The 21,612-nt window shown below is 36.9% G+C and overlaps 3 protein-coding genes across 3 annotated transcripts; 1 reads left to right on the top strand and 2 right to left on the bottom strand.

The window, feature by feature from the left end:
* Positions 1 to 549: 549 nt before the first annotated feature.
* Positions 550 to 9,695, bottom strand: LOC133524996 (beta-1,4-glucuronyltransferase 1-like). The gene is given in 5 exon segments (XM_061861177.1): positions 550 to 2,606; positions 3,113 to 3,238; positions 5,568 to 5,688; positions 7,580 to 8,010; positions 8,012 to 9,695. Coding segments are annotated over 5 exon segments (1,545 nt in total). The 5' UTR covers positions 8,678 to 9,695; the 3' UTR covers positions 550 to 2,405.
* A 6,318-nt stretch (positions 9,696 to 16,013) lies between these two features.
* Positions 16,014 to 17,615, bottom strand: LOC133524994 (uncharacterized). The gene is made up of 7 exons (XM_061861175.1): positions 17,439 to 17,615; positions 17,215 to 17,353; positions 16,956 to 17,086; positions 16,747 to 16,807; positions 16,531 to 16,639; positions 16,353 to 16,445; positions 16,014 to 16,184 (listed from the first exon to the last, which is right to left on the bottom strand). Exons 1-7 carry the CDS (start codon positions 17,512 to 17,514, stop codon positions 16,137 to 16,139), a joined length of 657 nt encoding a protein of 218 aa, XP_061717159.1. The 5' UTR covers positions 17,515 to 17,615; the 3' UTR covers positions 16,014 to 16,136.
* Positions 17,616 to 19,063: 1,448 nt separating this feature from the next.
* LOC133524995 (uncharacterized) lies at positions 19,064 to 20,710 on the top strand. The gene is made up of 7 exons (XM_061861176.1): positions 19,064 to 19,247; positions 19,408 to 19,546; positions 19,731 to 19,861; positions 20,019 to 20,079; positions 20,185 to 20,293; positions 20,383 to 20,475; positions 20,594 to 20,710. The coding sequence occupies exons 1-7, from the start codon at positions 19,172 to 19,174 to the stop codon at positions 20,639 to 20,641; spliced, it is 657 nt and encodes a 218-aa protein (XP_061717160.1). The 5' UTR covers positions 19,064 to 19,171; the 3' UTR covers positions 20,642 to 20,710.
* Positions 20,711 to 21,612: the final 902 nt, after the last annotated feature.

The raw sequence follows: 21,612 nt of genomic DNA, 5'->3' as shown, positions 1-21,612 counted from the left end.
GTTATATTTTTCTGTCACGGCCCTCTTTTATTTAATTTTTTTCTCGAGAATAAGCCTAATTTCACCGACTAACACTATTTCCTATAGTGGCGCAGTTGGCAAACAACCGCTTAAAAACAGGTGGTAACAGCGACGATCCGGGTTCGATCCCCGGACGTGTATGCAGATATTACTATTTGTATTTTTTTTTGCATTTGAATTTCATATTTTTGATTGACTAAGCCAGTGTGAGTCTCGAGCGAAGCGTATCAGTTTCAGCTTGTACAAAAATGTTTTCTAGTGTTTATAGTTGTTCTCCCTGCCTGTAAATCGCATTTGGGTAATTCCACGAGACTGTAACGTCAGTTACCAATTCTTTCGTGTGTCCTTACATTAATTAAGCAAATTTAAGTATCCAGATATCTACCTGTAGATCTACCTGTTTTTTTTTAATTTTATTGAGAAACAGACAGTCTTAAAATAAACATATGAGCAACTTAGCTAATAGCTATGGATTGATTTCGTTATAGACCTATATATATATATATATATATATATGTAGAATGCTTAATTAATGTAAGAACACACGAAAGAATTGATAACTGACGTTACAATCTCGTGGAATTACCCATTTCTGAACTGATTTGTGAAATTTATTGAGCAGTTTCGATAATTATTATTTTATCGATTAAATTGATTTGTATTTTATAATCAGTAATATACTACGTTTATCAATAAAAACTTAGTTCCATCCCAGTGTTTCACAACACACACACTTTTTTCTTTTTGCTAAGCTGATACGTAAAGGGTTGTAGGTAGGTTGTGTCCCCCGCGCGGCGCCATCAGAGAGTCATTTCCGTTAATTTCGAGAGCCAACGAGATTTCTCGCGGCCCTTATAAATTTCCGGTACAGTGAGGTTCAATCAAACATGCTTCTCCATATTTAGTACCGGTATTTATAATGAACATGACTTATTTTTGTTTATGTGTTTGTTCAATGCCAACAAAGTAGGCTGATTTGTATTTTTCCCTGGGAAACAGATGTTTTCTTTGTACTTTTCGGATTTAACTCTATCTTACATATTATTATGTAAGATAGAGTTTACTTAGTGAGAATAATTCGAATCGTGCAAAGATAATTCCATAATATTTACGTTTAAATCCAAATACACCGCAATAGAGACGTAGGATAAATGAGGGCCTCTTGAACAATGCTGATCTTTCATTAGGGTTGTCAGGTGAACACAAGAACTCTAAAACAATTAATTTACAAATACATACAAGGTATACGCAATCATATTAAATCATAAAATATATTTTATAAATACTACACGATTTACCCTACAAATATACGTATTTACTATTGTGTCAAAACTAAAACTAAGCTAGTTAACGAAAATGTACAGCACCGGTACGCCACAAACGCTATCGATTTATTTCTATTTACGTATTCCAGTGTGAGAAAAACAGGTGGTACAAGACACGAAGTGGCGAGAGGCGATAGTGATCAAATGTATAACTTAAAGCACCGTAAAAGGGGCATACTAGAAAAGTGTCTGGTAGGTATGTGACGTTATTTTTAGGGTTTCATGGTCAGCAAGGAATCCTTATAGTTTCGCCATGTCTGTCTGTCCGTTCGAGGATAAGCTCCGTGATCGTTAGTGCTAAACTTCTGATAAAGCTAAGAAGACGATATTCGGCATGATAACGATTGATAACCTAGCTTTAAATTCAACGACATACACATATCTGAAGTTTATTAAGGTAGATGAAGTTGACTGTTTTATGGGATGCCCCATAATTATCCTTCTAATAGTCCGCTATCAGTTGGACAAGAGGGTGACCGGTGCAATATTAAACATAATAAAACTTATTAATTAGACAATTTCAATGATAACACTTCAAACTACTGTAACAATCGTAAACAATGCACGCATTTTTGATTAGTAGCAATTTTCTAATTGTAGGTCTGCGGGCTTATAAAAACAGATTGGTCGACAAATACAATGCAGACGTGACAATCCGGCTACTTAATGGCACCGGCATTCTTATCAAATTTATTTAGGCAAAGATATACACATTTCAATATTATAAAGATGTAAATACCTATATACTACACTTATTTATACAGTGTAATAGCAACACTGAAATCACGGTTTCGTGATTCACTAGTCAGCGATATGAAAAAAGGTTACTGTACTCTGTTGTTATACCACCAGTTAATAACGTCGACGTCGTTGACTTTACCCACAGTCCAGCACAATCAGTCAGATCAACATGTCAACAGGAGTCGCAGCTCCACATGAATTTTCATCATGAATAGCGCACCAGCGAAGATCATGAAAAGTGATGCTAGTTGGTGCCCTTTGTTAAAAAAAAAATGTCGTCAAGCACCGCCAGACGGTACTCTTCCCAGAGCAAGATGCTCAAGTATTACAGCCCCACATCAGCTTACAAGCAGGCCGATCGGGGTACTGAGCCTTAAGCGCGGCGATGATCTTAAGGTATTGTTGCGTGTTGGCGCGCTCGGCGCGGGTATGACGCGCCGGCGCGCGAGCCGCCGCGTGGCAGAGGAACCCTCCATCAAGTACAACCAGCCGGTACTCTTGCAGACAGAGCTCCAGCATCTAGGCAAAATTGATTTTTTATAGATTAGTCTGTCTTCGTACGAAGGTACAGCATAATACAAGTTTAGATACACGCTACAAGAGCAAAGCACATTTATTTATCTGGATTAGTTGTGAAAAGCACCGTTGCAATCGAAATGTATAAGGCAAACGTTCGCTTCGAGAATCCGTAAACGGCCGGAGATAAATTACTGACATTGTCCCTGTCCTGTGATTTGGGTCGGTAATAAATTACAGTCATGTGATACCTACTAAATTCTAAGTCACCCATCTTATGCCTTCACCTGCAGAGCGGGACGTATGTAGGCCTACTTATGTAGACTAAATAAAAAAGCGAATACTACCTCGCGTTAATAAGACATTAACTGTTTTGTTTAGTACCTATACTTTATGTCATTATACGTAAGTGGCAAGTGTGACCATGTCTAGTCGGCAAAATGTTCCGTTGTATGAGATGTTACCCTGGACTAAACCAGCAAAATGCGATCAGTATCAGTATCAAATACCTGTGTCATTTTGTCTTGCCGTCCCTCCCACGAGAGTGACTCGCTGTACCACGGCTCCTTCCGAGTGCCGAAGTACAGCGGCTCCCATCTGTGGAAAGGGTACTCTCGCCGTGCTATCAGCATGGGCTGAAACAAAATGTTAATTTACCATCGTACAACATATTTCAAAAGAAAGGTGTACCTATTTATTCTATGGTATTTTCGGAAATTGAGATTGGTAACAAGTTTTACCTCTGTGCATTTATACGAATTCTGATATTTCTTGATCAAACTCCGACCACATCACTACATTAAGATCTTAACCAGCCAACATTTGTTCCTCGGGAACCAGCTTAGCAAAAATACATGAGTACACATATTTTATAAGAAGAACACGGATATAAATCCACGATCAACGATGGTATTATGATACTGGTACTTTTATGTAATTACATTGCTTTCTCATATCGTACCAGCACTAGGAATACAGAGCCAGAACGTTTGAGCAAGATCTCGTTCCGTTTAGGCCTCATTGTCACATGCAAATTGGCGCTAAACTCAATTCGCGCCTTGCTTACTGAAACAGACGCAGATAATTTGTTTCGAGTCCAATAACGCCTTTCTCTAAGAGGGAAATAAATTACAAGAAACGATGTAGGTATGTGACCCATATATATAGGAATGTACATTCTGCAGCTACAATGAGTAACAATGTCTTATGAGTATTTTGTATAAATTCAATGCGTCATGTCGAAAAAAAAGCATTTGACATTCATTTAATATTCTAGAATCATATGTGAGCGTACAACTTCAGGGCCAACTTACGAAAACCGTGATACAACAGAAACTTAAACGTCAGTCTTGTTACAAAGTTTCTACATGCACCCAGCGCTGCACCAACTTTGCTGTTCCAATTTCAAACGACAGTGAGATCCGCGCGTGTGACAGCCGAGGTTTTAACGAATTTAACCCCCCTCTAATCGGTTAGTAATTATGGGGGGCGCCTAACTGGGCCACTTTGGAAAATTACGCGGCGAATACTTTGCGAAAGGGGACTGATGGTCTTTTAAATTTGGAGCGGGGTTTGTGTAACAAGGCGCTAATGAAAGTTTGCGAGTTCCGAATTGTTATCTGTTCATCTGGTTGAAGAAAGTTGAGGTTTCAGGGCGCGTATCATTCTTGTATGAAAATTATACGTACTTAGTAAGATAATAAATGTCAAGTAACGAGTTATAAAATACGTATCAAAACGAACGCTCGACATGTTTCACTCCAACCTTGTCGAGCGATTATCGACTTAAAATACGTGAGTCCGCTTTAATATGTCTGTGTCTCACGGAAGTTTTGTTATTAAAATTATGAAATATGGTTCGACAAGGCACGCATCACTGCGCACTTTGCGTATGTTCGGTCTACGGGATCACAAGAGCGTGTGTAAATATAATGGTGTAACGTGTGTTGAAAATATTGAATTTTTTACACAGTAAACCTTCAATTAACTCACAATAATACATCGTATACTTAAGGGTGTTATATATTATTTGATAATAAAAGAAACGGGTTTTGTAACTAATAGCTCATATTTAACCCTCGCATTTACGTCATACAAGTTTGACAGTGAAAAGAATGATGCTTTTAGAAAGTATGTAGGAGTATTGCTTTGAAATATACGCTACAAATGCTACTAAGACGCCCACGAATGTCTGAAAGAAACGTTAAAAGGAATAATGGAAGAGACGGTCACGTAACGGTTATAGAGTATCTTACAGCAATCATGACTAGAAATTTCCATAATACTACCATTCGAATATTGATTTGCAGTTGTTTAGAAAAGTAAACATTATTTTCCTCACAGTTTAAACTTATTGTAAGGTCTGTTGAAGCGAGGAATCTTATAAAGCTATTATATACATTTTCGGGTAGTTATAACTTTTAGTGGTCAACCAACCAAGTACAAAACCGTCTAGATCTGACTGAACGACCTGATTTTAACTCACATTTTACTATTTGATCATGTAATGTTTTCATCTACCCTCAACTGGCTTAAGGAGCCATTTGAGGGTAGATTTTGTTTACTTTTATTTAAATACCTAAAGATACGGAGTAGAGAGAGGGGCAGTCAGGTATTGAAACTCAGAAACCTCTATCAGATATATAAGCAAAATTTGTGGGAATTTGGGCATGGTTGGAGGCTATCAACTTGATGATGGGTGACCTAAAGCCAATCTCGAAGAATCCTGGCAGTAAATAAGACTCTGGGAACAATCTAAACTAGGCTAAGGAGCATTAGAAAGAACTCCGCGAAGTATGTATGTGGTTTTATGTAAGGTACTTTAACGCAGTAAAATTATAAATAAATCACGCCACTTAAAGTTATTTCATTATTATATCTAATTAATATCCTGATTTCATGGTGACTTATGTGAAGTTATTTCTAATGCTAAAAAACTAAATATCGAAACGAATATAAATTTACCTCGACGATTCCTGGCGACTGTCGAGTGAGCCAAGTTTGTAAACCAGGGAACCTTTGGCAGTGTGAACAGAACTTCTGGTGAAAATACATAGCACGGTTCGAGGCCACCATTTTAACCAATCTGAGGACAAAATAAATGACATACGAATATTAATACATATTGTCATTTATTACAGACATAGTTTTATATTATACCACCAGGAACCATATATGTAGAATAAGACAGTCAAGCCTATAGCTAAATAATAAAATTAATAAGGGTTTGATAATATTTTACACACTTTTTAGTGCCAACATAAACCTACCTACCTACATTTATTTAAGCAAATAATTCTTCCCAGCTAAAGCGTTAAAAGATTGCGTTGCAAACTGCTTTTCTCGGTCACTCTAATTACGACTTAATTGGAGTAAAAGGGAAAGATGCCCGCAATTTGCGAACTTCGGTATTCGCGGTAAGTCCTCTGAACTCTGAAATTTGTATATTTACTTGGAAACGTACCTACTCGTCATGCGTTGCATTGCGTATGATAAGTAAGTTTCCAATACATTCCATTCATTGACATATATCTAATGACGGGCCTTACGGGCAATAAGAACAGGGCCAATACAGCGGTATCACACACACGAATTCGAGCCAATCGTGCAGTCAATGTATGTCATATAATATATGTCAATTCAATGGTTCAATTGCAATTGCATACGGTGCGTATGCGGGCTCAGTTTGTCCCTGCCTTAAGTTTAAAGTATTAATACTCTCATACGTATGCCACGTTTATCAGTCTTCTTTTAAACAACTGACTTACGTCTACGTCAGTTAATTAAAAAAAACCTCCTAAGAGCAACTGCATCCGAATTTTAAAAATCTATTATTGATTTAGATTTAATTTAAGCAATATGGGCGAAATGCACTGCAAATAATGTCAAATCTAAATCGAAACTAGTGCTCGTGTGGTTTGATTTTGGTCAAGTACAGACGATGTCAGATATCGTTTACACTTTTGGATCACACTCCTTTGTGATTTCAGGAAATTTCACATGTAATAATGGAAACGGAAAATTTCGATTTCTAAACAAAAGTTGAAATTTCCAAATTTTGTATATGTCCGATGTAAGTTTGGTAGCTTACTTCACTTGCTTGTGAATAAATATAAATAAGATAGCAGAAGCCACACGTTGTGAGCCAGAAATTCTAAAACAAGTTTGTTTTACACAAAATAAATTTTATGCCGCCAATTCCGCTTCTTGAATTATGATATACGAGTATATGCACGTTCCCTAAATGATATTACAACGACGAATATGTATGAGCTGTGCTGGCTTAGGCGGTTTCTCCAATTATATTACGGAATACGTAAAAATATGGAGATTCGTGTGAACTGAATAATAAGTACGAAATCCTTGGTGGAAAATATTTGAATGCGGTTTTTCCAATTTGAGGTGAATTTCTGGGTGACTGGCGTCATCGTCAGTTGTCGAGAAGATTTATTATGAATTTTATGATTACTTTACGCTTACCTAGTACCTTCAAGTTCAGGATAAAAGTTAGAGGCGACTTTTAGCACTGGGACTGTACCGTTTATCTAACTAATGTAATGAAGAAATAATTAAAGGTGCTTTTAGAGAAGTTCAATAAATGCACAAAGAAAGAAAGTAAACAAATTGATTTAAACGTTCTTTACTAACTTACGCGCTGAGGAATAAACCTAACATGTATTTTTTAGCGCCGTTTAAGTACTGGTTCAAGAAATACACACGCCAGGGGAGCGAACATTATTCCTTATCTTAAAGATAATACATTGGCAATAGCTATGTAAATATCTTTTGTCTTCACGAACGATTTATCATAGTGTTATTTGTCACAAGAAACACTATAAATATATTATCCTAGTAAATCTTACAAAGGAAAAATAAGGGCAAGAACAAGGACAATAGCGGTCCAACAGGTGGGCGAGACTTGGAAAGTAACGCTCAACTGTTGCGACTGAAGTAAATAGCTTCATTTGTCAACTTACGCGTCCTTATCGCGCGGAATCTGCTCTCCCTTTTCGACCTCAAACAATGGCACGACGAACACAGTCTTTCCAAAAATGCAACCCTCATCTCTTTTCTTGTCCCCCATGAGTTTTCTAACCATGGTCAAAAATTTGGGCGCCAATCCGTCACTTGGCACCATTTCTATGTCCGAAACAATGAAATAATTTGTCCTTGACGCATTTCGGGCGACGTTTCTACCTACGTTTATGTGATAAATCAAATTGTTGTCCTTCTTAAATGTCATTATGCCATAATCGATACCAGAACAATCGTTGAACATTAAATTGGGGGCAAATATTCTTTTCGCTGGCATTCGCGACATCATTCTCTCAATTTTACTCTTCCTCGCTCGTTGAATGTATTCATATCTAGTCTTATTATCTAATTTCCTGTAATTATCCAGTTTTTTTCTGTAATATTTCTTCTATAGTAATGTTTGAAGTAGTTGTCGGCATTTCTGTCGTCGTGGTGCGTTGTTCTTTACTTCGTAATTTAGGAGGATGTTTTTTAGGATAGAAAAGGTGGAGTGACACTTTTGACATTCCGGAATAGCAATGGCAGAGTTGATTCATGATCTGCATAGTGATATCCAAATCGTAATCAGGTACAAAAACTGAGAGACTGATAGGGCCGTCCCAATATCTGGCTATCTCGACTATATGATAAATGTATTCCGGCGTCGCTTGAGTAGCGTATGTAACTGCATTATATTTGCTGTGGTTCGAGTACGCAGTGCCCTTGACAGCATTGTAAATGACTCTATAAGGGCTCTGTAGACCAGCTTCCGGAGTAGGCATTACACGAAAGGTTCCCCATTTAAGAGTGTCTGGTAGGCCATAATTAAATTGGCAATAAGTTTTGTTTTCGTTAGGCTGCTGTCCCTTGAGGAAAGCGCCCGGTTGGTAGTCAAAGTCACCGATCCTTGTTAGCGTGTGGTGATGGTGATGGTGCCTGTGCGTGTAGAGGTGGAAGATGACGGTGAGGGTCACGATGAGCGACGCTATGAGGAGCAGGGTGGAGTGTCGCCTCGTTAGCCGGTACAAGTACGCTCCGAAGATCCTCAGGCATCTCGACATGTTTATGTATCATTGTATTGATTCAGAAAGACGCTTTAATTGATAATTCCATTGGATATATAAACTTGAACGACTTCAACATTTTAACAACTGCTACTATCATTACATGTGTCTGTTTATAAAATATGATAGCAAATCTACTTCCGTTTATTTGTCACCAATGTGTTCTTTATTTAACTGACGATGTATATGAATGCAAATTGTATGTGACCACATACACACACAAATTATACGAGTAACTGTACTAATATAAAATTTCTAGAACAACAAAAATCACAATTTTAAAGTTCTACCTTTGACAGGTCTATTGCCAAGACAATGTATCGAACATAGTTTAATTCAGCTCATTTGTTTTTATTTGGTTAGTCCATAGTAACACAGGCTTGCAGTATGACACATATTATGAAATAAATAAATAAAAACTACGCTATTAACGGAAATACGTTACGGAATAACAAATGACTACAGTTTTGCATTGAGATAAAATCAATAACACATTGAAATATATTAATTACAAATTTACAATAAGTACACATTTTTTTTCAGGTACACTATCACAGTTTATTTTTCACAATTACAGATCTTTTTACTGAAATATTTATTATTTGGAGCACAAAAACTTATTTTGACAGATGTTGCGCGCGCACGCTGTGAAATCAATATCTCCGCCATGTTGCTATTCAGGAGTGGGTTTTCTATGCGAAGAATGAATGTCACGAAATTGTTTTCTATTACAAATAATACAAAATTCTTAGAATCAGACCAAGCTAATTTAGCAATGATTTTGATATCCCATCCTATGCAAGTGTTAAGTAAACGTCAAAATTTCATGGAAGTTTGACGTTATAATGAGACAAATAACACTTGCACTGTCTGGGCTGTCAAATTCGGTGTCAACTTATCTTGGTCCGACTCCAGTAATGCTTTCTTATCTTTGTCAATATTTAGATTTGTCGAGTGAGCACAGAAGGCAAATTATAATTTTTCGCAATCGATTTGAGACGTTTGCCTGTTGCAGGTTATACACCGTGTTTTTATTGAATTGCGTTAACTCCGGGGTTTCGGTAAGTACGTTTAAGGAAACTAAATGGCATAGTTAATTTTCAAAAAAAATATTTTTTTTTGTTTTTTTTTTACTATTTTTATTTTTATAAAAAGTAACTAAATGTTGCATATAGCGTTGTTGTAACACGGGCATTACATTTAACTCAACCAAACAATTGAAAACTGTGACATATCAATGTCATTTCTAACATCGATCGTCCGAGATAGTACGTACGTTTAGTAGCAAATGTATGAACTCGCACTAAACACTAACTAATAAGTAAACAGGTCCTAAAGCAAGTGTACACGCTCGTAAGGGCCTTATAATATAAAAATTTATGATTGATTATCTCCGAAATGGAGTTAGTTAGAATATCGGTATCTTTGAGAAAGTTACTTAATTTAAGCTCAGGAATGCACCCTCGAAATTAACGCAAATCAAAAAAAACACGGTGTATAGAAAAAGGGTTCTTCAAGCCAAACTTAATTGGGTTCATTATTATTTATTTATCAAAAAAAAAATGTATACTATTATATTACAATGTATTCACATGGACATATAATTTAGATAGCCTGCTGGTGCCGTAGATTTACATTCCGGACATTGCCTGCTCCAGCAGCTTACACAACTTGAGGCCCTTACTCTTCCTATGACAAAAGTAATCTACAATGCATGCATTAATACATGTTTTAGTGCCGAATAATTTTCCTAGGCAACAACTGCGATCTCCAAACAGCCTGTAGCCGACATTTTATGGAAAGTTACGGTACGTCCCGCTAAAGGCTTTTATTTCCAACAGCTTCTGATTATTTTAACGTACCTTACTGTCCTGGATTGGCTTGTTGAAGGCTTCCACCAGCCCGTTTACCTTGTCGGAGATGTCACACCTATGCCACACAACTTTCAGGTCGGACTGCAACAAGCCAAGCAATCTGTTTAAAAAATTTAAACTCGCATATTAAGTTAGCGGGCTATAATGCAGTGCAGCCATCATGGCGTACCTCGATGTTTGTGCTCAAGAGTAAGAGGCAGTCGATTATGCTGACGCCACTGATGGGTCTCGCGCAGTCGCGCATGCTGCCCTCCAAGCGGGTATCATGACTGATACTGGTAGATGACTCTTCAGGCTGTAAGTAGAACAAAGCACGATGTATCATTTTAATGATTAGTTTCGGGGGGTTTCTATCAACAGCTAATCATCAGCTTAAAACAAAAATGGTTACATTATAATTTACTTACGTTCCACAATTTGAAGCTTCAAATTCGCGAACGAGACAGGAATCATGCGTACGAGGTAGGTCCACTGTTACACACAACTATTGTAATTTGGTCCAAAGAGATGAATACATTTTAGCTATGTAGCTTGGGGTATTAGAAGGGGTATTCTCTTTGTAATTGGTTCTTTTTTTTTGTAGGTAAGTATATTTTATAGTAGATGATTTTATTTTATTTCTAGGTTGAATTTTGTAATATTATATTTTAGTTTAGTTAGTCAATATAGATTGTTTAAGAGCTTTATTAGAATAAAAATTTAAGGTGTAGCTTACTTAGTTAAAATAGTACAACCAAATATATTGACTTAGGGACTGTAGTTGGCCATGTAACTGTACTGTACTATATCTACTTGCCAAGTTAATTAATAACTATATCTATGTAAACAAAAACGTAAGCAAATATTGTCCTTTATTACTGAATAAAGATATTTATTTATTTATTTTATTTTAAATACTTACTAACGACACAGGCGTTTTTTGGCCACACTAGGTCGAAGTTAAGCCGCATGGTGACCGAGTTGAAGCTTAGCCGGTCGAACTCGTTATGGGAGGTTATGCATGCATGAATTGTAACTAAATAAATATTCAAAATAGGTTGTTTCGAACAAATTTGGATTACGGTAAACTGGGTATTTTTTATCATCGATTTTTGAGAACTAGGGAGTTGAATTTTGAACGGATGTTTAAGAATTTTATGATTTCTGGTTGGCAACTTTAACAGAAATACACGATGAAAGCGTTCAGTTCAGACACCAATTCCGTATAGTTTAAAAATTGATAAATAATTGTTTTCCCGCGATTCAAGGTACACCCAGTTTACCTGTACTATCTTTTGTTTTAGAGTATATGAATTGAGATGTTGCCTATTTCTCACCATCCTAAAGGTGTGTCTATGCCCGTGGAGCTGTAGGGGATGACCAGCGGGTCATACCCGGCTTCCACGATGCGTCGGTTTATCTCGACTCGCTGGATCCTGTTCATGTACTCGTTCGTTATTATTTTAATCCTACTAATACTCTTACGCATAGGTATCATAAATATACACCATCTACACAATCAGATTGTACATCCTAGTGTACCTTTAATTTACTGCACTACAAAAATGACTTTGCTATGCATACAATTTATATAGTAGACAAACTTAATTTTCCGTGCAAGTGCCATGCGTTACTTTTTAGATCGCCTGGCAAGGTTAAAGATAAAGACCCGACCAAAATGTTCTGGTTTATTTTTGGAACGAAATTCCTTATCGGGCGGTGGGCGGATGGGCGCTAGGCGAAAAACAGTGAAAGATTCTTCCGTCACGGCCCTTTTCTTTAAATTCTTTCTCGAAAATAAGTAACTTAACCAGGAACAGTTTCGAAGTCGAAATTTATAATTTTGAAAGCACTTGACAACTTCAAAATATTTTACTTGAATTCAATTTGATTCTTAATCACAAATCATTTGGATTGAAGATAGTTAAAGTCATTGCCTTAAAAAATCGTTGTTTCATAAAAAAATTGTGCAATTATCTGGGAGACAAATGCATATGGATTGATGTCAGATGATTAAGAACTTAGTGTTTACGAGTATAACCAGTACTGTAGCCGAGTCGCTAACGTGCTAGACTTTGGACTAGAGCACTGGCCAGGCATGGGTTCGAGTCCCATCGTGGTCGAATATTTTCGCTTTATTTGCGCCAGGTAAGACATCAGATTGTCTTCGACCCGATTTAAAGATAAAGACCCGACCAAAATGTTCTGGTTTATTTTTGGAACGAAATTCCTTATCGGGCGGTGGGCGGATGGGCGCTAGGCGAAAAACAGTGAAAGATTCTTCCGTCACGGCCCTTTTCTTTAAATTCTTTCTCGAAAATAAGTAACTTAACCAGGAACAGTTTCGAAGTCGAAATTTATAATTTTGAAAGCACTTGACAACTTCAAAATATTTTACTTGAATTCAATTTGATTCTTAATCACAAATCATTTGGATTGAAGATAGTTAAAGTCATTGCCTTAAAAAATCGTTGTTTCATAAAAAAATTGTGCAATTATCTGGGAGACAAATGCATATGGATTGATGTCAGATGATTAAGAACTTAGTGTTTACGAGTATAACCAGTACTGTAGCCGAGTCGCTAACGTGCTAGACTTTGGACTAGAGCACTGGCCAGGCATGGGTTCGAGTCCCATCGTGGTCGAATATTTTCGCTTTATTTGCGCCAGGTAAGATATCAGATTGTCTTCGACCCGTGGAATACTCGTCCCATTGCTGAACAAACAATGGCTGTACATGTATATCATAGAGGCCACCTGGGAAACCAGCAAGAGATAAAAAAAACTTAGTATTTATTATCGCTTCAAATTTTGGTCCGAATATTGTTATGAAGTATCTTATTTCTTATCATAATTGGAATGTGTCAACTTCTAATTATTTATAAATAATTGCATAATTTTTAGTGATTGTGCCTCTAAATCAGTTTCAAATAAATTGCTCAGCTAATTATCCCTAAAATAACTTAGTACCATTATCTAAGTATTCACTAATTAAATACACAACGGTTAAGTTTATCTCTTCTATTAAAAAGGTTATCAACTAATTAACATGTGACCCAATTGATAAAGGCGGGGATATCTATGGTTACTGATGACAACTCAAAATACCCAAAAAAAAAAAATTTAAAAATTTATTACAATTAACATTATTCATTTCCTGGGAGGCTTTTGAGACGGTTGAGACTTCCCAAAATATAAATACATATGCGTCTCTTCCGACGCTGCTGAAGGAAGGCGGGGGGGCTGCGACGAGCCGAACATATTTGTTTTGTCCTTTCCGGGCTTCGGCGGAAGAAAAGTACCCGGTCTTTCCATGTTAGGCCTGTAATTATTTAAAATTGATCAATTTCGACTTTCTTGAATCTTTAGACCAAATTCGGCGGGACAAAGTTGACACATTCGTACACATGCTGACCAAATTAAAAAAACACAAAAAAAAATACGGCCGAATCTCTATGAGTTTCTTTTTTGAGCAAGGGGTCCACGATAAGATTTAACGAATCATCATATCTAAACAAGCATAAAATTAAAAATTTCGGCAAAATGAACCGCTTCCAAAAATTCTGAACAAAAGGTTTTCTGGTATTTTCTTCAGCATATCTGAATTCAAATTGTGCGAAATTATTTACATAATACACACTCTACTTACTGTTTTGACTGTGGCCCAGATTTTCTCTCTTGTCCAGATGGTAATCTTCCTAAAATCGCATCGACTTTAGAGGCTAAGGTCTCGGTGGGACCGGTGGCGGCACGTCCATTTCTTATTCGAACACTTCTACAAACATTCAAGGAAAATTAGCACAAAATCACGTAAACTTTCTTTATTACTCAACTTCTTCTGTTATAAAAATACTAAATTAAATGTAGAAATATTATATAAAATTACGAATTAGGTAGCCTAAGTTGGAGATTTTTACTTACGTGTATTTCAAGTGCCAGATACTTCGTTAATGACTGCTTAAGACCTTCATAGTTTAAAAAAACTTTGTTTTTAGTCTTTAGTTTGATAAAATTTTACGATCAATGGAATTCTGGGAGAAGGTAACTGTTTGAGTTCACGAAAGTCGTAAAATCTTGACATTTTTCATAATCTACATAAACATGTCTGCTGATTGAGTGACAATTCGACCACCAAAGAGCTTCAGTTGCAAGTTATTATAAATATAGATTTCAACTAATTAAAACTTTTCGCTAATTTCAAACACAAAGAATTCGTAATTTTGCTTCTTATATTCTTGAACTTTAACATTGAAAATCTTGATAGTTGGTGAGTTATTAAAATATATTATCAATTGAACACAAATGTTAAGTGCGCATTAATTTATATTAAAGAAAACTGCCTGTAAATTCTGCACATGATAGACCAAAATTAACATTATAGACCTCTCTGCACATGATAGACCAAAATTAACATTATAGATCAAGCGAAGCGAAAGCTTTTTAGCTAAAGGTGTGCACGTATTCGATGAATGTTGATAATTTAAATTGGTAACATGATCTTAGACTTTTGAAACCATTAAAATTACATAGGTTTGTGCAGGACCGCTAATTAGCGGCGATAGCTAATTAGCGGTTCTGCACAAACCTTGCAATGTCATAGCAAAAATAGGTCTTATCTCAGTCGTAAAACCTGAGCTGAATAAACCGCTGAAAGTAATTCTAGAAAACGTTTCAAGACTATAGTTCTTATTTAAATTTTACAACAGACAATGTTTCTAAATTTCGACTTGAAAATATTTACTAATAATTTGACCGACTGAGTGGCGCAGTTGGCAAAGAGTCGCTTAAAAGCAGGTGGTAACAGCGACGATCCGGGTTCGATCGCCGGACGTGTATGCAAATATTGCTTTTTGTAAATTCAAGTGTAAAAAATAATTTACACTTGAATTTCATATTTTGGAATGAATAAGCGAGTGTGAAGCTCGAGCTAAGCGTATCAGTTTCAGCTCGTACAAAAATGTGTTTTTAAGTTTATTTGTTCTCCCTGCCGCTTCTGTGATTTCTGAACTGATCTGTGAAAATTTTAAAGCAGTTTCGATAGCTATTATTTTGTCGGTTAAGTTTTTTTTTGGATAAGAGAAGTATTAGACAAATTTTTAGTTTGCCTCAAGAACCTACTCAATACCAAAATATCTACATACCTCCAAAATATGTACCAGCTCTTGGACCATAACCGCAATTCTAAGAGATTCGTTATCTAAAAGTGTGCCTAGCGAGGGGGAAGGCAACGCGTGTAGCCATGCTTCTGACTCGACCCTAGAAGCGGCCTTGAGGTCCCGCCTTAATAAGTCTTCGTAGGTCAGTCGGAACCTGAAGCAGTATTTTTTCATGGTTTTTTTACTTTTTATATTGTAAAAACGCCATTTTGATTATATACTACTACTTTTTGTATTCATGTCAAGTGTTATCAAGTTTATTCAAATTAAAGAATAAATGGGCACGAAATAAACAGACCCAGGAAAAATAAGTTCAAAATAAAATTCATTTATAGACTCTGTAATTATTTATATATCAGAATAATATCATATAAATTGAAACAGCATAAATGTCGGCATCAATAACATAGAGATACAATTGTCGAGGCAGTCCCTGGTATGTCAGATTCACGTTGCCTGCTCCAACAGCTTGCACAACTGGACCCCAAACTCCTCCTGTGACCAAAATTAATTTACATTAATACTAATTCTAATAAAGGTCAATCGTCTACGTCGCCTACGAACTACAATCAGTTTAAAATCATAAATTATTGTACTAGATGCTTATATACCCAACAGATACTATCCCTGCCATCTTAACGGATTTTATTTATTTTTATGCACCTTATTGTCCTGGATTTGCTTGTTCAAGGCTTCCAGCACCCCGTTCACTTTGTGGGAGACGTCGCGTCCATGCCACACTACTTTCAGGTCGGACTGAAACAAGCAACGTGTTTAAAGACTTCAAACTCGCATATTTATTGTAGTAGCAGTCTAGTTGCAGCAAAGCTATCATGCGTACCTCGATGTTTGTGCTCAAGAGTAAAAGGCAGTCGATTATGCTGACGCCACTGATGGGTCTCGCGCGGACGCGCACGCTGCCTTCCACACGGGTATCTGTCATCTCCAGCCTGTAAGTGGAACAGAGGCACGATATCATTTACTGCCACATGATATTTTTAGGGGTTCACTTTCATTAGCCAAGCGTCAGCTGTCGGTAACAGTGTAATTCACTTACATCCCCGAATTTGAAGCTTCGAATTCGCGTCCAAGGATTTCTGCTTTAGCACCCTGCGACTCTGGAAAAATATAACCAAGTTAAGAAGGAACGATACTGTAGGAGGTTCGCCGTTGAGGGCATCAATCGTCATCTGGTTTCAATAGATGTATATATAAATTTTAAGCTATCCTGATCTCTTACTTAAAATAGTACATTGAAATACGTACTGACGACACAGGCAATCCTTGGCCACACTAGGTCGAAGTTAAGCCGCATGGTGACCGAGTTAAAGCTGAGCCGGTCAAACTTGTTATGGGAGGTCCCCGTGCACTCCAGGCCCTCCACGTGTGCGTAGGCCCTACGGCAGATCGAATATTATATAAGCAATTAGCATCTTTTAAGTCATAGACACTTGTTTCTAGAATAAAGTCGGTTTACTGTATTTTGTTTTCGACTCTATTAATTGATATGTTGCCTATTTCTCACCATCCTAAGGGCGTGTCTATGCCGGTGGACCTGTAGGGAATGACCAGCGGGTCATACCCGGCGTCCACTATACGTCTGTTCATCTCGTTGACGGCTCGCTGGATCCTGTTTGTAACGGTGATGAATGTCTGACCTCCATCTGTCGGCACATAATGCACATGATACCTTCCACTTACTACTTTAAATACTAAGACAATTAATTATGGGCGACCTCCCGGACTTACCGAGTTCAAATTCATCCTGGGGCAGAGCCCAGATTCCTGCAAGAAGGAGGACAAAAGCAACTGCGATGAACTTCATCTTACTATTCTTAATGCTCGAATAAAGTAGGTAATTTATTGCGAAACAAATATTTCTGTCTTCCTATGATGCACGTAGAAAATGCCGTCAAGTAATGATGTATGGCTCTACAATACAAGATATTTATATGAAACTCATCTGAGATTATAATCTTAGATAGCTGTAGTTATATCAAAATAAACATGATAGGCAAAGACAGGGAATCCTTTACCATTTATCGCAAAATTGTGATCTAATTTAATCTTAATGATGTGTCGCCGGGTAGACAATATTGAGACAGATTTTAATTACGATAAGTAGCTACATATACCTACTTCATATGAATCTGAAGTCAGACTACAATGGCCATCTTCTTTCTTAGATTTGTTGAACAGATATAATACCTACCTAACCCACCTACCCTAACCTACGAGTATCTGAAGACTTGTAAATCTCAGATTACCTGTGTTGTCACTAAGACTACTTATTTGCTGTTAGTATTTTAGTAACGTACGTGAATTATTTTAAGCTTCGATAACTCACAAGTGATATTTTAAATGTAAGTATAAACTGATTATTTAGTTACTACTGGTTACAAAACAGCTTTCGGATTTTAACGTTGCGAATGTTTCGGATTTCTTTCGGATTTTAACGATACGTGTGGTACCATTAAGTGGGGTAACTGGGAACAGAAAGATAACTAGATTTTTTTGTCTATGAACTAGTCTATGCTTTCGGATTTTAACGATACGTGTCGTACCATTACGTGGGGTAACTGGGGACAGAAAGGTAACTAGATTTTTTTGTCTATGAACTAGTCTAGTTAGATTAATAAGCTGACACTAAGTAAATTAAAATTAAAACCCTAAGTAAAAAAAGCTGATACAGGTAAATTCTTGATTAAAAAACTATAATAAGTACCTACACTGCTGTTTGCTACTTTCCTGTAACTGTAGAATATTTATTTTGTCTAATATTGGTTTTAAGTTAAAGATTAGAGCAATTATTTATGTCCCAAGTCAAAAATATATATTAGAACACGAAGGATAAATGCAACATTTGGAAATGATATAATATAGATATGAAGTCAGTGCCTATATAATACGACGACCGGTTTGGCCTAATGGGTAGTGACCCTGCCTATGAATCCGATGGTCCTGGGTTCAAATCCTGGTAAGGGCATTTATTCGTGTTATGAGCATGGATATTTGTTCCTGAGTCATGGGTGTTTTCTACTTATTTAAGTATTTCTAAATATTTATATATTATATATATCGTTGTCTAAGTACCCTCAACACAAGCCTTATTGAGCTTACTGTGGGACTTAATCAATTTGCCTAATAATGTCCTATAATATTTATTTATAATACATGTCACCTACAAAGGTCTATATTTTATCGTACTCCGTAATAATCATAAACATTCTTTAATGAATACGTTATGATATATATATATAAATCATTAAAGGTCCTTGATAACACAGGTCAAGATCCGATTTATTTAAGATAAGAATCGGAAATGCACTCACAATCTCATAATATTTGAGTATAAATATCACTTACATTGGCGACATCGTCATATCAGAACTTTGTATTTCCAGCATAGCAGTACAGCTGTTAACAAAAATATTTGCTGCTTAACGTGCTTAACTAACTCTTTATTTCATTGCAATACCAAAATGAAGTTCACCGCGGTCGCATTTGTCCTCCTGCTGGCCGGTATCTGTGCTCTGCCCCAGGATGAATTTGAACTCGGTAAGTACAGGATTTCACTCGTAATGAATTGACTAAGTTTGTAAAGTAGTAAGTGGAAGGTACCGGTGTTCTCAGTGAGTGCGAAATATCTCCCATTAATGTAACACGACTATAGAAAGTTGTAAATCGAAGATAATATATCACAGAATTGTGATGACAGATGGAGGCCAGGCGTTCATCACCGTCACGAACAGGATCCAGCGAGCCGTCAACGAGATGAACCGGCGCATCGTGGACGCCGGGTATGACCCGCTGGTCATACCCTACAGGTCCACCGGCATAAACACGCCCTTAGGATGGTAAGTAAATGACAGCATCTCAGTTACAGACTAGAAAACAAACGACAGTAATAAAAAAAATCTAGGACACGAATGTTTGTCTGGATAAATATTATTTTGTGACGTTCCTCAATAAAATAAGTATTATATTTAAAGCTGGATACGACTATAGGTAAAATGCTGATTAATATTCGATCTGCCGCAGGGCCTACGCACACGTGGAGGGCATGGAGTGCACGGGGACCTCCCATAATAAGTTCGACCGGCTCAGCTTCAACACGGTCACCATGCGCCTTAACTTCGACCTAGTGTGGCCAAGGATTGCCTGTATCGTCAGTAAGTTTTTGGTTATACTATTTTAACTAAGTGAGCGGGTTAACTAAACTGTTTGCATATCTTGAAACCAATAACTATAGTTGTGGATAAGAATGTAGGTATCTACCTCGAGCCTCGTTCTCATGATTACTCTCTTAAAATAGTTGTATCTTTTCAGAATCGCAGGGTGCTAAAGCAGCTGTCCTCGGGCGCGAATTCGAAGTATCAAATTCTGGAATGTAAGTTAGACTGTCACTAATAGCTGATGATTGTCCAATGACAATAAACCCCTAAACATATCAGTACTGTCAGTAAATGATATCGTGCTTCCGTCCTACTTATAGCCTGGAGATGACTGACACCCGCATAGAGGGCAGCGTGCGCGTCCGCGCGAGACCCATCAGTGGCATCAGCATAATCGACTGCTCATTACTCTTGAGCACAAACATCGAGGTACGCATGATGGCTGCACTGATCTGGCTTTCTAACATAATATAAGTATTATGCAAGTTTGAAATACTTAAACACATTTCTTGTTTCAGTCCGACCTGAAAGTGGTGTGGCATGGACGCGATATCTCCTACAAGGTGAACGGGGTGGTGGAAGCCTTGAACAAGCAAATCCAGGACAATAAGGTACATAAAAATAAAAATTCCTAATATATTTTATTTTATTTTAGACTTATCGAAGTTCGTAGGACAATTGACTTTTGTTAGAATCAGTATAATTAATGTAAATGACTTTTTGTCATAGGAGGAGTTTGGGGTCCAGTTGTGCAAGCTGTTGGAGCAGGCAACGTGAATCTGACATACCAGGGACTACCTCGAAAATTGTATTTCTATGTTAATCATTCCGACATGTATGCTTTTTATTATTATACCGATAAATAAATAAACTCGGAAGCAATTAATGATTTTTTTAAAGCTTAAATTTCCTTTGTCTGTATACAGTATATTAAGTAACGTGGTTAGGTCAGGTCATACTAAGCAACTTTTATTATGGGGCCAACCTAAATCATGAAAATAAATGTCTCTCCCATAGAAAACTTCAACGCCACACCAGACCAGCCAAAACTGTCATAATACAGTTAACAAATATAGTTTGTTTTTTCGTGTTTTCGGGGTTGGCCCCATAATAAAAGTTGGTAATTAAGCCCTAAATATTGACTAAATAATAATAAATATGCTGTATATTAAACGAATGAAGGCTAACTCTTCAGTCGGGCCCGATAACGTGCCGGCGTATATCTTAAAAAGGTGTGCGGAGAACCTTATGATTCCTTTGCATTTGATTTTAAACTTCCAGGATAATAAAGTACATTAAAAAAACAAAAGCTGTTGAAAGGGAAGTTGAAAGAGGGATGATTTGTTGGATAAAATCGTTCGTCGGACACAATCGGTCGATTTGAAACAATCGAAATTCGACGGACGATTTTATCCAACAAATCATCCCTCTTTCAACTTCCCACAAGTCATACGACTTGTTTGGCTTTTACCACACTGATTACACGTACGTATTACATATTGGTAATGAAATGATGTGGGAGTTTATTTTTGTCATGGGAGGAGTCTGTAAGCTGATGGAGAACACAATGTGAACCTGAAACACCAAGTATGTAAAACGTTTCTAATTTTCATGTTATTATTTTCTTCATATTTTACATAGTTATAAATAAATAACCCTTAAGCAATTAACTAAATTGTGTTGTATGTCTAACGTTCTGGTCCTTTATACATCGTGTTTTTTATAAGAAATAGTTATTTACGATACAG

The sequence above is a fragment of the Cydia pomonella genome, chromosome 14 (genome assembly GCF_033807575.1).
Source record: "Cydia pomonella isolate Wapato2018A chromosome 14, ilCydPomo1, whole genome shotgun sequence".
In the NCBI taxonomy this organism is placed as follows: domain Eukaryota; kingdom Metazoa; phylum Arthropoda; class Insecta; order Lepidoptera; family Tortricidae; genus Cydia; species Cydia pomonella.
Note: the sequence above shows the minus strand (reverse complement) of the source record. Positions and strands in the feature narration are given on the sequence as shown.